At 35.9% G+C, this 14722-nt stretch overlaps 1 protein-coding gene across 1 annotated transcript in view; it reads left to right on the plus strand.

Annotated features, from left to right (window-relative positions):
* The window catches only part of PRKX (protein kinase cAMP-dependent X-linked catalytic subunit), a gene marked incomplete at both ends in the record, with an annotated part of 58352 nt that extends 49412 nt beyond the window's left edge, over positions 1–8940 (plus strand). Inside the window, 3 exons of the mRNA XM_082006418.1 lie at positions 3032–3089; positions 5670–5747; positions 8815–8940. Of these exons, the coding sequence (XP_081862544.1) occupies positions 3032–3089; positions 5670–5747; positions 8815–8940 (262 nt within the window). The remainder of the gene's footprint in view (positions 1–3031; positions 3090–5669; positions 5748–8814) is intronic.
* Between the last annotated feature and the right edge of the window lie 5782 nt (positions 8941–14722).

A 14722-nucleotide genomic window follows, 5' to 3' on the forward strand; every position in this document is an offset into this window, starting at 1 on the left:
AGAAAAACTAGTTTCCTTTTTGAATTCTGAGAAAACTTTTTGACATAGATGTGCTACATAACTTTACTAGTTGATGTCTTTCTACCTGCCTAACCCATATCACCCTTCTGCACTTTTTACTTTTTGAATTTGTGCCACTTTTGCTTTTCTTCCTGCTGCATGATGTTCACTGTTTCTTACTGTGCTGTGTAACTGCTGTGTGTCTTGTATAAGTGCTGTTCCTTCTGGCCTGAGCTAGTATCTCTTCACATTGCTCTCTACTGTGTCCCTTTTGCTAGCCACCTTGCAATTTGATCAGATGTTTTCTCCCAAGTCCTTTCTCCTGTATACATAAAGTCCTTGACACGTGACCATTCGTTCAGATCTCTTCTGACGATTCACTTCTGCCATGATGATGATAATAAATCAACCAACCAGAAATTCCAAAATAAGAATGTCAGCTGAGTTTTGTGTTACTTAATTTCTGATAAAATATAAGTATTAATTATGGTCCGCCTATTTCTTTGGCCACTAATGAGTTTATAAGTTATTTCTTTATATTTTTCTTTTTTTGCTTTTGTAAACTTTTCTTTGCAAAGACAGTTTTGGAAAATACCCAGCAAAACATCAGTGCTACAGCAGTTTTAATTATTATTGGTCTGTAAAGACCTTGATGTAGAATTTAATTTCCCCAAATACATACAGCAACATATCTATTGGATTGACTTTAACATGATAATTTCTAAATTATTCTTTAGAAACTATGTAGTAAAGAAGCACTAAACTATGCACTACTTGATTCAATTTAAAGGATATTTGTTCTATTGAATGCAGCAAATGTCTTCATCTTTAGTGAGAACACAGTATTGCTGAGAAAGCTCATCCCTTAACTGTGCTATTCTAAGATGAATTTTTGAAGCAAGCCAAGAATGATCCATTGAACGTATTCTGGTTATAAACTCCATGATTTATCTTTGGCCATATAGCCCGTGAGTCTAGTTCTGTGTTTCTAGATTTCTTTTCTGCTATTTTAAAGTCTGGTTATAGACCAGAAGGTGACTGTAAAAGGAGTCAGTCGCATAACTTAGTCTAATCCAAACCTTTATTGGCTGGAATGATCATGAGGGTTTTAAAAATTGCTTTCTACCTTGACTTTTTTATTTTCCTTTTATCTGGCAATTGAATATTTTTCCAATTGAATTTTAGAACTACGTTCCTGCTAAATACAACAGCCCTTCAAACAGTCTAGCACATTCACTCTCAGTTCATATATTCTTTGTGCATATGCTTTTGTGATTTCAAGGATAGGAGACAGAATACTGTTTTTGTTTTGGGATAGTAGGTATTATAGCTAGGGATGGAGAGAGGCAGGTGTGTAATTACAGAATCACAGAATCACTCGGTTGGAAAGGACCTTCAAGATCATCAAGTCCAACCATTAATCCAGTGCCACCATGTCCCCTAAACCAGTTGTTGGGTTTTTTTTAAACCTTCTGCAAAGTTAAAAATTGGGATTAGTCATACCCTGTAGATCCCCAGCATTTCATGCAGTATTGCATCTCTCAGGTCTGTTTGAGGCTGTAGGAATAAGAAGGTTGGCTAAACTTTTGTTCTTTCCTGTCACTGGTACTTTATGCAATGAGACCAGAATGCTATTATTCTATAAATAAATAGCAAAATAATCCTTGAGATAGAAAATAACTGCTTATAGAAATGTGAAGCCAGATTTTTCTCTCAATTTGTAAGTAATCAAACTAACTCAATAAATTTTGATACTGGCTTTGATTTATGTTGGAGTTTTTTGGTGCTTAATATTTAAAGTACTTTGCTATTGAAGTCCTTTTATGTCTCCAAACTTACATTCATCTTTTAAAATGTTGACTTAGCTTTATGTAGAACTGTTCAATGAACCAGAATATCAAGGGAGGCTTTTCATTTTCAATGAAATTAAAGTTTATAGATGTTAACTAGTGTCGTGGTTTAGCCCCAGCCAGCAACTACGCACCACGCAGCTGCTCGCTCGCTCCCCCACGGTGGCACGGGGGAGAGAACTGGAAGAGTAAAAGTGAGGAAACTCATGGTTTGAGATAAAGACAGTTTAATAAGTAAAGCAAAAGCCGCGCACGCAAGCAAAGCAAAACAAGGAATTTGTTCACCACTCCCCATGGGCAGGCAGGTGTTCAGCCATCTCCAGGGAAGCAGGGCTCCGTCACACGTAATGGTTTCTTGGGAAGACAGACGCCATAACTCCGAACGTCCCTCCACCCCTTCCTTCTTCTTTGTCCCAGCTTTATATACTGAGCATGACATTATATGGTATGGAATATCACTTTGGCCAGCCTGGGTCAGCTGTCCCAGCTGTGTCCCCTCTCAGCTTCCCGTGCACCCCCAGCCTGCTCGCTGCAGGCCAGCATGAGAAGCTGAACTGTCCTTGACTACTTAGCAACAACTCAGAACATCAGCACCTTATCAACATTTTCTCATCCCAAATCCAAAACATAGCCTCACGCTAGCTTCTGTGAAGAAAATTAACTCTACCCTGGCTGAAACCAGGACACTAGTTTTAGGCAGATGACTAGCGCTTCTGTGGTTTCTCTCAATCTTTAGCTGCCACAGAATTTAAATGTCAATGTATAAAGTTGCGAGTGCAACTTTATCTGTATTTTTAAAATAATATATTAGAGTTGTGTTCTGCCAAATAGGTTTGAGACCCATTTTGTGATTTGGAATGCCCAGCAAAATACAAAAATACAAAGAAAGATATGTCACTGCTTGTTCTGGGGGCAGGGGAAGAGAGTGAGAAAGTTTTTCTCCTTTGTTTCTTGAAAGAGTCTAAAAGGAACTTGCAAGAATTCTTCAAGGTCCTTTTAGAACAGGTTATTCCTTTTTATCATTCACTGTTAAATGTCGTAAAATATGAAGGAAATGAATGGGTAAATTCTACACGATTTTAGCTAGTCAACGGGCAGTATGGTCACATTCTGTAATATTTGTATGACAGTCAAATATAGATTTCTTTTGATTAACAGAGAACATGTTTTCTTTATTGCAGAGACCTTATTAAGAAGCTGCTTGTGGTTGACAGGACAAGACGATTGGGGAATATGAAGGTTAGTATAAAAAGTTAGGTGTAATGCAGAACATAGCACAAGGCTGAAAGAATTCTATACAAAAGATGTAGAACAGCTCTTCTATGGCATTTGTTTTTATAAGCATGAAATTGGGATCTGTTTTTCCCATACATTACTTTGGTTGTGCAATCCTAAATGCAAAGTTTACTCTGTATTTCTGGAAATCATACTCCTATTGTCTGGATTAATGCTATCCTTCATAATAGTTTCTCACTGCCCTCACATCCCCTCCTCCCCGCCCGCCCCGGAAAAAAAAAAAAAGAGAAACCCTGCCTGTTTACTGATTAATTTGAAGACTTATATTAGACCAGAAGCATGGTGCTGAGTCCCGTAGGACAAGGTGCCAGCTGATTTGTTTTTTTTTCTTTGGCGTTGTTTAAACCCAGAAGGAGCACTAATCAAATTTGAAGCTTAAAATTATTTTAAAGAATATAAGGGTTGTTGTAGTACCATGATGCTTGGTCATTGTCCTGATAGTTTGGTGGTGGGGCTGACTAAGCACAGTCAAATAGTCTTCCCCCAAGAAGAATTATTAATCCTATTCTGAAGAGACTTGTGAAGGCAACAGCTTACTAGTCAAAAATATGTTCAAGTTTCTCAGGTAGCATTCCAGCCTACCTCAGAAATACGTCTATATCTGATATATCACAGGCGAACACAAAACAACCCTGTGAATCCTGTGCCATGTCCTGGTGTGGTACTACTTGTAATGCCAAGAAGATGACAGCTGTATTACAAGCTTATTCGATTCTGCAACTGTGCAGTAGCTATGGTTGGTAGTGCAGTGAGAAGTTGTCTGCATGTGAACTAACTCAGGTGCTTTAACAGGCTAGCCAAAGCACCACACAAAACTCCTTGTAAGTTAATTTACCTTTCTGTCAGAGTAAATTAATCCTGTATTCATTGACTTGTCATTGTTTTTACAGTGTTGCAGATACCTAAATTAGCTTGTGTAATCTTTTGGTTCTTTAGAGACAGCTAAAATTTCCATTTCCCTGGGCAGGTGAGGTTAGAGGTTTGCTTTTTTTGCACAAAGCACAGTTTATGTTACGCATAGGTGAAAGGTGAAGAAGGTAAAAGATGCACAGTCATCCGGGTTCCTTGAACATATTTATATAAGTATAGATGCTAGCACCTGCTGTCCAAAGTTCCTTTTCATAGCCTTTTATGGCACAAACTTAGATGATAAGAAAAGCTAGGAAATAAATGTTTTCCTTATCCTTCAGATTGCTTTGCAATGTTTTTTGGTGGGGACAGCAGGAAGATTAAAAAAGAAACTTTCACAAGCTGGAAATTTAGGTGGTTATTGACTAGTGAAAACTTTTATATCTTTCGACAGTTTTGGAAGAAAACAAAAACAAAACAAAAAGCAAACATTAGTTTATTCAAAATATTTTGTGAAATATGTTTGACTGGCTTTCGGGTTTTTTTAGTCTGTGGTTGTTTTGGTTTGTTTTGGAGTTTTTCCCTACAATTGGCTAAAATGTCAAAATCAAAAATAGTTCTAATTAGAAATGGGACTTGGGTTGGGGGCAGTGGAGTTGGGGTGGGGGCAGTAGGTCAGTCTTAAGTCTGATCCCTTTCCGTAATTGTAGTGGCTTTAAAAAAAGTTAAATTCCATTGGGCATTTTCTGGTGAAGCATTCAATCAGATCTGCTTTTGTGAGAACTAGGTGATAAATTACTTTCCTTGTTGCTGCTTTGAGTAGGAACATGGATAGTCCCGTTCCATATAAATCTGAAAAAAACAAATGTGTGGTATGGGCATGCTTTGTTCCGTGGAGCTACATATGGTATGAGCTTGAGTGCTGTGCATTAACTGTACTGTGATCAGGCCTGAGACAGAGAACCAGCTGGTTTTCCCCAGTGCTTAGTGCTTTGAGAATGAGCCTGGGCTTGAACCAAGCATCATCAGGGGGGGACAACGACAGGGGAAGGGAAGACATTTTCATTCTATATGTACATAATCAAAACAGTCAGCCCAGAAGAACACTTATTACAAGACAAATAGGCCTTTAACCATGTATCTAAAATGAAAACAAATGGGTTTCTACGTAAACTTTTGTAACAGTACTGAGAACCTCTTGTTGTCAGCACTAGGTGCCTGTAATATTTAATAGGACTACGTGCTTCCCAGACATTATTTTTATATAAGACACCGTCAACCCTCAGTTATTTTTTCTTATTAGTGTAAGAATTAGAAAGTATATCCAAATAAGAGGTGTTTTCTAAAATGTTGGAGAAAACAGAAGTGAATAGAACTGCAGTGAATGGTTTTGTGGGTATTTTAAAGCCTGTTCTTGATCTCCCTTGTGTCAGAAGAATGCTGCTAAAAAAATGTAAAAAAAGACATTTGGATCTTATTCCCGGAACTCAGTATCTGCTAGAGAAGTAACACTATGAATTTATCCTGTAGAATCCTTTAATGATTTTCACATGAGAACAGAAAAAACGTTAGATGGACCATTAATCTGCCTTGATACCACAGTCCTTATGATAAGATACATGGTTTGGCATACATATAATTTACTAAATATTTCTTTTTATTTTTTCTTTAAAGAATGGAGCAGATGATGTGAAGAGACATCGATGGTTCAGGTCTATAGATTGGGACGCTGTACCTCAAGGGAGACTAAAGGTATATTCTGCAAAATACTGTTCAGGACATTACAACAAGAAATTGTTGTTCATTTAAGCAGATCTGTTGAGGTTTTGTTGCCTGTTGCAAGTGTGTTCATATGTATGTATGAGCATGTGTGTATATGCACACATCAATAATTACATGCATTTTTACCCTTTTACAGTGCAGGATTAGTTATATTATCTACTTGCACTCCTATCTATATACGAAGTGTCTAAACAAAGAAATTCCTGCTGTGTTTTGCTGAAGTTAATTAGTTAATACAACATTTAATTTTCAATTTTAGTGTCTTGTAAGTAACTACTTGTTGTAGGTATTTTTTTGTCTGGGGGGATGGTGGGGGATTGGTGGTTTGGTGGTTTGTTTTTTTTTTTCTTTCTTCCCCCTTGCCCTTATATCTGTGGAAGAATTTTACTCTGGGCTTTAAATTTTTGTGCCAAGTTCAATTCAGGTAAATGCTTTAATAAAGTGTAAAGCATATGGGGGTAGGCGGGATAGGGAAGGTGAGAGAGAAGGATTTATGACGTAATTCTAACATACTTTTTAACACCACTGAATTCTAGTATTGTATGGGGGCAGATGTTTGCAAAAGCTATCAACAGTGCAAAATGCTTTTTAAAGTCCTTTGGAAGTAAAACTGCCTTCCTTATTTCCCGTTTCAAAGTTCTAACTCGTACGGTTTCAGCAATGATTTTCAGTAACATAGGTTGCCATATGCAGTCAATCAAGTACTAATTAAATGTTTGGTTTTCCTTTTCTTTGCATTAGTTTCTTACAATGAATTTCTGGCTAGGTATCTTAAATTGAGTTCTTGCAAAATAGATAAGAGATGAAAATGTTCTTGATGTGTTCTTGTAGACAACATCCTAATACAAAGCTGTAGGTGACTTTTTTCTTTAAAAAAAAAGTTTATATTGCTTTAAATGTGTGGGTTTTGGTGGTGTGGTTTTTTTGAGGATTACTACGCTCAGTTGACATTTTATATAGCTCTATTATAATGAAGTCACATTTTTAAAATTATTTACTGTAAATTCTGGTCACATAAATCCACAAAGAACAGAAACTGAATGATAACGTGTTTTATAAATATTTCAACTCCTGAAGTTTATGACAGCCTACTGTATTACCAAATATATAACAAACAAATAGTGTTAAAAACTGAATGTTAGAGGTACAAATCAAAAGTCCTAGGTCCAAACATCCTTTGTGTTGCATTTTTATTTAAAAAACAAAAAAGTCATCATAGCATTCAGATTATTATGAATCCAAAACTTGTTTCTTAATCTTTGTGTTGGATACGTTAAGCTCTTAGAAGACAAGATGCTGCTTAATTATGCAAGGATGTGAATTGTGTCAGAAATTTACGTTGTTATTTCTAGAGGCAGACATATACTTCAGAATTAGTTTTCACAATCTCGCTCTTTCATACTGATTAATAAATTGAAAATATAAAATAATGGATACAGTGCTCCATTTTCCCTGTAAAAAGTGTGAATTGGCCTGTTGTACAAATGAAGCATTGATTTGTGGTCCTGATAAGATCTAAAGTATCAGTACTATACAGATAATAGTAATGGCTGAAAGAGAGAAAATAATTTTGTTAACCTAAAATACAGGATTTTCCTTTCTCTTTTTTTTTCCCCTTGTCTTTTTGTGAGTCACTTAACAAAACTGGTTTTCCTGACAGAATGCTTACATGGAGATGGGGGTACCAGGTATTGTGCACAGTGGAGCAGATAGTTCTCTGGAGCAAAGCAGATTCTGCACATTTTATTAAGCATCTGGGCAGTATGCAGTCACTGCCACATTGCAAAAGTAGGACTTTGCTTTTGGCTGAAGCTTAGTCCCTCAGGACCCTTTCTTTCCCACTGAAAACGTGCTGATGGTATTGCTTCAAACTGAGAAACCCAAAAGGTCAGATAAGATCTCAGAGCTGGTGGAAGCCAGACTTTTCTCTTTTGAGGAGATGCAGAATAACTTTTTGTTGTACTTCATAGTTCTGTCTGTGGTATGACTTTTATTAGCCAGTTTGGTGATTGTCTGTAAGGTTTTTTCATCCCAGAGTGTCTTATTGGACTCGTGATGATAGTTAAGCTCTGTGTTACTGAGAAGGGGATAGAGAGATGAATGTCCTTTGAGAGAAGAAAAGGGTTTTGCCCTACATTAACCCCTGCACTTAATAAAGTGTTCCAGAAAGGAGCTTTATCTCATAACTTGTAGCCAGAAGGGCAGAGTAATCTTGATTTTAGATATAAGACAAGGAAAAACTACAGGTGCTGTGAAGCTGGTGGTCAGTACTAGCAATCCAAAGGATCCTCTGAGGAAAGAAATAGAAAACAGATATTTCTTTTGGCAGCTCCAAGTTTCCTTAAAAAGATCAATTTGAATTAAGATGCTTTTTACAGACATCCTTGTGAAAGTAGTTTTTTCAGTGCACCAATGTCTTTACCTGCTTGAATTTATTGCTACGCTAGGAAAAAAGCATAGTAGGTAGTGTGAGGCATACAAAAGTTAGTCCTTTCAACCTTCTTAAAAGCAATCAATCTATTTGAAAGCAGTGAAGGGAAGAGGAGGCTTTTTTCCTTCAACTGGAAAGCAGTTACCCACACCGCTATCAAGACTCTTTCTTAGTTGAAAAGAACATAATGTGATTACAATCCGTTTTGCTTATCGGTCACAGAAGAGAGAAGGAGTGAGGAAGGAGAGTGGCAGATTATGCTGTAATGGCACATGCCTGGAAGCTTAGTTGTAGTAATCTTTTGCAGTAGTTACCTTCAGTCTGCAAAGCAGCTAGAACTTGAGTGCTAAATAAAATAGGTGTCTGTATTGTAAGTATCTTTTAACCACAATAATTTAACTGCAATATCAACAAAGTTGGAGCATGTCTGTGTTTCTGCAAGCTTCTCTCTCTCATGTCATTCATTATCGGTGTAAAAGGTGAACTTTTATAAATATGTACCCCTTTTGTTTAATCAGGCTGTTAGAGAATTTTTGCTTTAATATGATGGAGAGGAGCTCATTGAGGAAACTGTACTAACGTGTCTGTTGTGCTGCTTCTGACCAGCCTCCCATAGTACCAAAAGTATCCAATGATGGGGATACTTCCAATTTTGAAGCTTATCCTGAAGATGACTGGAACAAGATGCCTCCAGTACCCCCTAAAGATCTAGAAATTTTCAAGAACTTCTGAATGTGACATATACACTGGCCAAGGTATGTCCTAATGTCAGGAGTCATCTTCAAAACACTGCAGGTCTTGTGAGTGAGAGCTGTATGCAGAAATCACATAATCTGATTCATAACAGTGATTAATACTTCCTTACAGCTTGTAAAACCAACATGAATCACTGCAATAGATAGTATAACTGTTGAAATAAAATATTGTAAAGCAGGCTTACAGAATGACAAAGATAATTTGTCTTGCAGGCTTTGGTATTCTACAGTGATGAGGAGTTATTTGAATACAGATATTTAAGTCTTTCTGTCCTTAAAACTTTTTAAATAGTGTGTTAAAAGCAAACATCTAGATTGATTTGAGAGATAAGGAAATGTGATTGTTCTTGATTGCAAGACTTTTATATTCGGAATGAAGACTTTAGTTAGAGGAGTAAGATTGTCAGATTAATTATGTACTCTGGATTCTGTCTTACAACTGTGATAGGTTGATACTTGTTACTCACTTCACATGCTCCACGTTGTATTTTAGTGTTCCTTTTTCATTATTTTTTGTCTCAGAAACTGGAAGGAAATTGAAGTACTAAGAGCAAGTCTGAAGAAAAATGGAGTTCATACGTAAATGAAGACTTTCTATGTGGATAAGAATGATACTGCATTCAGATATGTGTATTAGTATAGAGTAAATATCTAAAGAGTTGGAGGCAGGCAAGAATAATTTTTGCTGTAAACATTTGACATCAGTAAATTGTAATATTGATAGTCTACTATGAAGTAGACTTACTAAAATGGTATATTTTAGGATTATTTTTTTTAACTTATGGTTTAGTTAAGTTTCCTGCTATTCCCAGATCCTTTTTGCATAGTCAACTCATAGACTTAATTTTATAAGTTTATACTAAACTTGTGTAATTAAAAGCACAAATTAGTATATATGTATATAACGAATACAATACAACTAAAGCACAGGAACTGTGCAAAGATGTAAATTTTTGTACTTTGCAGAGTCTATGATTTTTATTTTTCGAATAATGTTTTTCAAGAAGTTCTCTAGGAAAAAAAAATCTTAAAAGGATAAATGAGTTTTTCATCATCTTATATACATTTTATAATTCTTTGTAAAAAATAAAAATAATTAAGTTTTAAAAAAGATTTGTACCTAAAATTTCCAATGCCTCACACTTGCAACCATAGTACTTGAAAGCAGAAAGACAAGGGCATGTTTTATTGTTGATTAAGATGCATCTTAATGGCTAATTTATGAAGTTCCATTACAGTAATGTCTCTTTACAAACCAGGATATTGAGTGATTATACACTGTCTGAAATGAGATTCCTCACATGAAGACTCTCTGTAAACATGCAATTCAGTGCATTCTGATAAAAGGGCTCTAGCTGGCTCTTGCAGGAGTTATTCTCTTTCAAGCTTCTCCTCTTCTCCAAACGTAAAGCATGAGCCATAACAGACTTGTTTCATTATTGAAATAGTTGTTGAATGCTTGGCGCTTCAGAATGTCAGAGGGAAGACTATATATATATTAGATCCTGATTTTTATGCTCCTGCTTTTGGAAATGTCCTAAAGTCTCTGCTGCCAAGAATTCCCTAAGTACAGAGTTCAAACCTTAGATGTAAGGGGTCTTTTTTTTCATCCTGTACTAACATCTTTCTAGCAGCTTGAATACAGTGAATTTAGGAAATATTTGCAATACTGCTTCATTTTAAGTAGCACCAAATTTCAGTATGTGCATATATATGTGTCTATGTTTATAAATACGCATAAACATGAAGGTAGATTGTATACAGGTCAGGATCTTTTTAGGGCTTTTTCATGTTCCATATCATGCTACTTGTGTTAATATAGGGGAATTGATTTTTGAAGTGCTTCGATTTCAAAAAGTAAATACATTCTTTCAGATATTGTGGGTTTAAATAACTTTTAGTGAGATTATGATATTTAGACCAAAAATACTTTTTTTTTTTTTTTCAAAAAAACTCACTGGAGTACCACTACTATGACTGATGGCTCTTCATAAAACTGTTTAAGTAGGTCCTACAAGCTGCTCTCTACATTTTTGATCTGAAATGCCATAAGAAGTGTAGGCCTAAGAGTCATTTTTCTGAACTAAATCCTGAGTGCTTATGAAGTAGACATTCTAGTAATCTCTAATGAAATACGGTGTTTATCATTTTTTGACAGATGTGCAGCTGGAGTCTCCTCACAGAAAAGTGATCTCTGTTTTCTTTCGTTTAGCCCTAACAGTACAGAAGTGCTGTTGAGAACTTACAATTTCTAGGGTATTATATCTATGTATTCATAAAGAAAATCTAACTTTAAGAGATTGCATAACTTTTTGTGAAAATGCACAATGTATAAGGAAATCAGGATACTTCAAAGTGGTAAATCTGCAATATCACAAAATCTTCTTGATGTTATGCAAGTGACACAAGTTGATGGCCCCAGCTGCCACTGTGTAGGAATTTAAAATGAAATACAGGAAAATCCATAGAAAATGATCATTTTAACTGGGTAAAAATACATTATTTTCTTGAAAGAAATAATCTAATACACTGTATTTATATCTGTGGATTTAGTTACTCCAAATCAATCGAGGGGAAAAATGAAGCACATAAAACACAGTTTACTTTGTCTAAGGGGAGGAAGCACAGTTCAGGGTTTTCTTAATGTGTAAGCTTACAGTGTTTTATGGAATCTGAGTACTACAAAACCAGTTGTTTATTTAAAAATGTACATATGGCAAGAAGCAAGTGTGCTAAATATATTTTTTTTTTTTCAAATTTAAAAACTGCACTGTGTTTAAGTCTTCAAAGCTGAGGAAATGAAGTTGCATTTGACTAATGTGCCACGTTGGTGGTTAGAAGTTTTGAATGCTTGAACAATAGGAGATAGTGGCTTTTCTTTTTATGAATCTTATCCATTGCTGGCAGTGGATGCACTGACACTCATTATGGTAGAGACTAAAGAAACAAATACAATCTTACTAACAATGCTAATCCATTGACTTTACATTGTTTCCAGAGCCATGTGTACATACACCTAACTACTGACCTCGTCAACAAGCTTTCTAGTACAAAACTACTTGCAAATTTTTTCAATTTTTTTAAATTAAAATCCTTAACTAAAAAACAAAAACCCAAACCATTTTTTAAGCATTATTTTAAGTGATCAGTTATTTTCTCTACAGTCGTGGACTTGATGAGCTGTTATTACCTGCCCATTTTATTTATTTGCACAAGTGAGTCTGTTTTATTGTAAGTCTTTGCTGGGACTTCATGGCCCACTAACACAGTTCTGCCTGAATGCTCATGCAGAAGTCCCCAGATGCACACTGCACTAAGGACTCTGGATTTATATGTGGTTTTTTTAAGTAGACTAGAACACTTTTTATTTTCTATTAAAGTATAGTATTCTCTGAAGTTCATTTTATTATGGTTGCTTCTGTTAACATGTGTTTTTTGCATATAGACTGTTGCATAAGGACTGTTTTCTTGCAAGAGCCCATAGGCCTTCGGTATTCTGCTTCAGTGAACAAGAATGTTAAACATTAAAAACAACATTTATTTTTGAGTTTTATATATATATATATTTTAATTGCCCAATTTGAGGTTTTAAGTGATAAACGTGCATTGTAAACTCAATTGCCTTGTAACCAAATGATATAAATGCTTCATGATTTCAATGGAGAACACGCTGTAGATTTTCCTGTAAATTAGCTTGATCAATGAATATGTGTGCTACTGAGCTTTAACTAATGTGATCTTCCACTGTAGAAAGTCATTGTTAATTGATGAAAATATAGGTACTAAACTATGTTTAAATGGATGAACAGGGATTTTGCAGTTTTGAAAGCAATTAAGATCTGGCTGTTCCTCAGCCCATCTGCTTGCCATTCAGAAGAGTTGTGATGCAGTGCTTCCTATGCTATAGAATTCTTTTTCAGCTTTCAATGACTGTAGCATGATTCCTTTTTGTACTGTACTGTGTACAGACTTTCCATGTTTTGCACTTTTCTATGGCAAACCTTGACTGCTTTATAAATACTCTGTTGTGTAGTAAGTAGTGATAGTGGTCGCAGGCATGTGTACTGCATAACTGGTTTGAACTGCTAGACTTGCGAGATTAACTTGGACGAACGTTGTATGTTGCTGGTTGCTTGTTGTAGCTCACATGCATAAGTACTGTTCAAAGTTACAAAGTCAGCCCTCATTGCACAATGAAAATCACTGTGATCTGTACATAAACCCTAGTAAAATTTTATTGCTGTTTAATTTATGTAATACCTGTCAAATCTGGATTCATTTAATAAACCTTTATATCTTTTTAAATGTTTAAATCTAGTTTGCTTCCATTTATGTTGGGAGGAGGTGGCGGTTCTCCATCCAAAAAAAAGATGAAGGGGAGAAGAGAGGAGTAGAAAAACAACTGTTCCTTCTTTTTGGAAGTTAAGCCTTTCCAGAGTAAGACACAAGTGGTGGAACATATTTCAGTTGCTGTGGAAGAAGTACCAAAAAATACATTTTTCAAATTCATGTCAGGTAATGCACTGGTAATGAAAAGTGTTAATTCAGACTTTTCCTTAAACTTGATTATATGACCCTAGTTGCATCAGTATTTTCACAACTTAATGACCAGAACACTGTCCCAAACACTCATTTCAATCTGTTTCTTTAAATCAACAAAAAATATGATGTCAAGCACACATAACTAAACCTTTTTTTGATCTTCTATTAAGAACTCCAGAAGTACATTTTAACAAAATTCAGTTAGCTGTTGGTGTTAAATTACTACTTCTGGCTCAATTGTACTTTATTTCTTAACCCACTAGATAGCTTAATCTTGCAGAGATAATTACATAGGCATAGAACCAACTAGATACGGTTTGGACTAGTTAAGGGTTGTTTTTTTAATGCAGAACTTTGTGTTTCTTTCTGCCTGGCTTAATTCTGTTGTGCATTGACTTTTTCTTTTAAACCAGTATGTCATGTGCTTCAAGAAACTGCTAATGGAAAGTGAAGGAACATTGCAATAAGCTCTGGCAAGCTTTTAGTCATGTCTTTGACATGAATCAAAAGAACTGCTCAGTTAAAACCTACCAAATTTTTGAATGTTTGCAGGTGTCCAGGGTGTTTGTAAAGAATTTTGTTTGGCATCTTATTCTTACCCCAGCCATTTGCCATGTGAGAGTTTTTGTTCATTTTTTCTAACCTGAGTACTGTATCTTTTTTGATGTAGCACAAATAGCTCCGGATCTTACCCAATGAAAGGCCATTTTAAATATGCTTTTTCACTTATGCAGGGCACATAAGTTTTGCTGATAGTGTAACTTTGTCTGGACCATACTCTCATAGCATTACTCACTGCTCCCAAATGTGTCTCACTCCATGGTTCATTAGCCCTTTTTACTGCAAAACACAAAACAGCATTTAAGAAGAACCCACCCTTCTGTGACCTACTGTTACCCAGTAAGAATATGATATTATAAGAAATGGTTGAAAGCAACTGGCACTACTGCAATTCTGGATCTTCCCTAGTGCTTTGTGCATTGGTATGTAATTCACATATTGAGTTCTTCCTTGTGTGAAGTCCTGCTAGCTGCTACAATCTTAGAATCATAGAATCTTTGGGATGTAAGGGACCTTTTAAGGTCATCTTGTCCAACCCCCCTGCAATGAGCAAGGACATCTGCAACTAGGTCAGGTTGCTCAGAGCCTCGTCTAACCTGACCTTGAATGTTGCCAGGGATGGGGCATCTACCACCCCTCTGGGCAACCTGTGCCAG

The sequence above is a fragment of the Phaethon aethereus genome (assembly GCF_964289735.1).
Source record: "Phaethon aethereus genome assembly, chromosome: 1".
NCBI lineage: Eukaryota > Metazoa > Chordata > Aves > Phaethontiformes > Phaethontidae > Phaethon > Phaethon aethereus.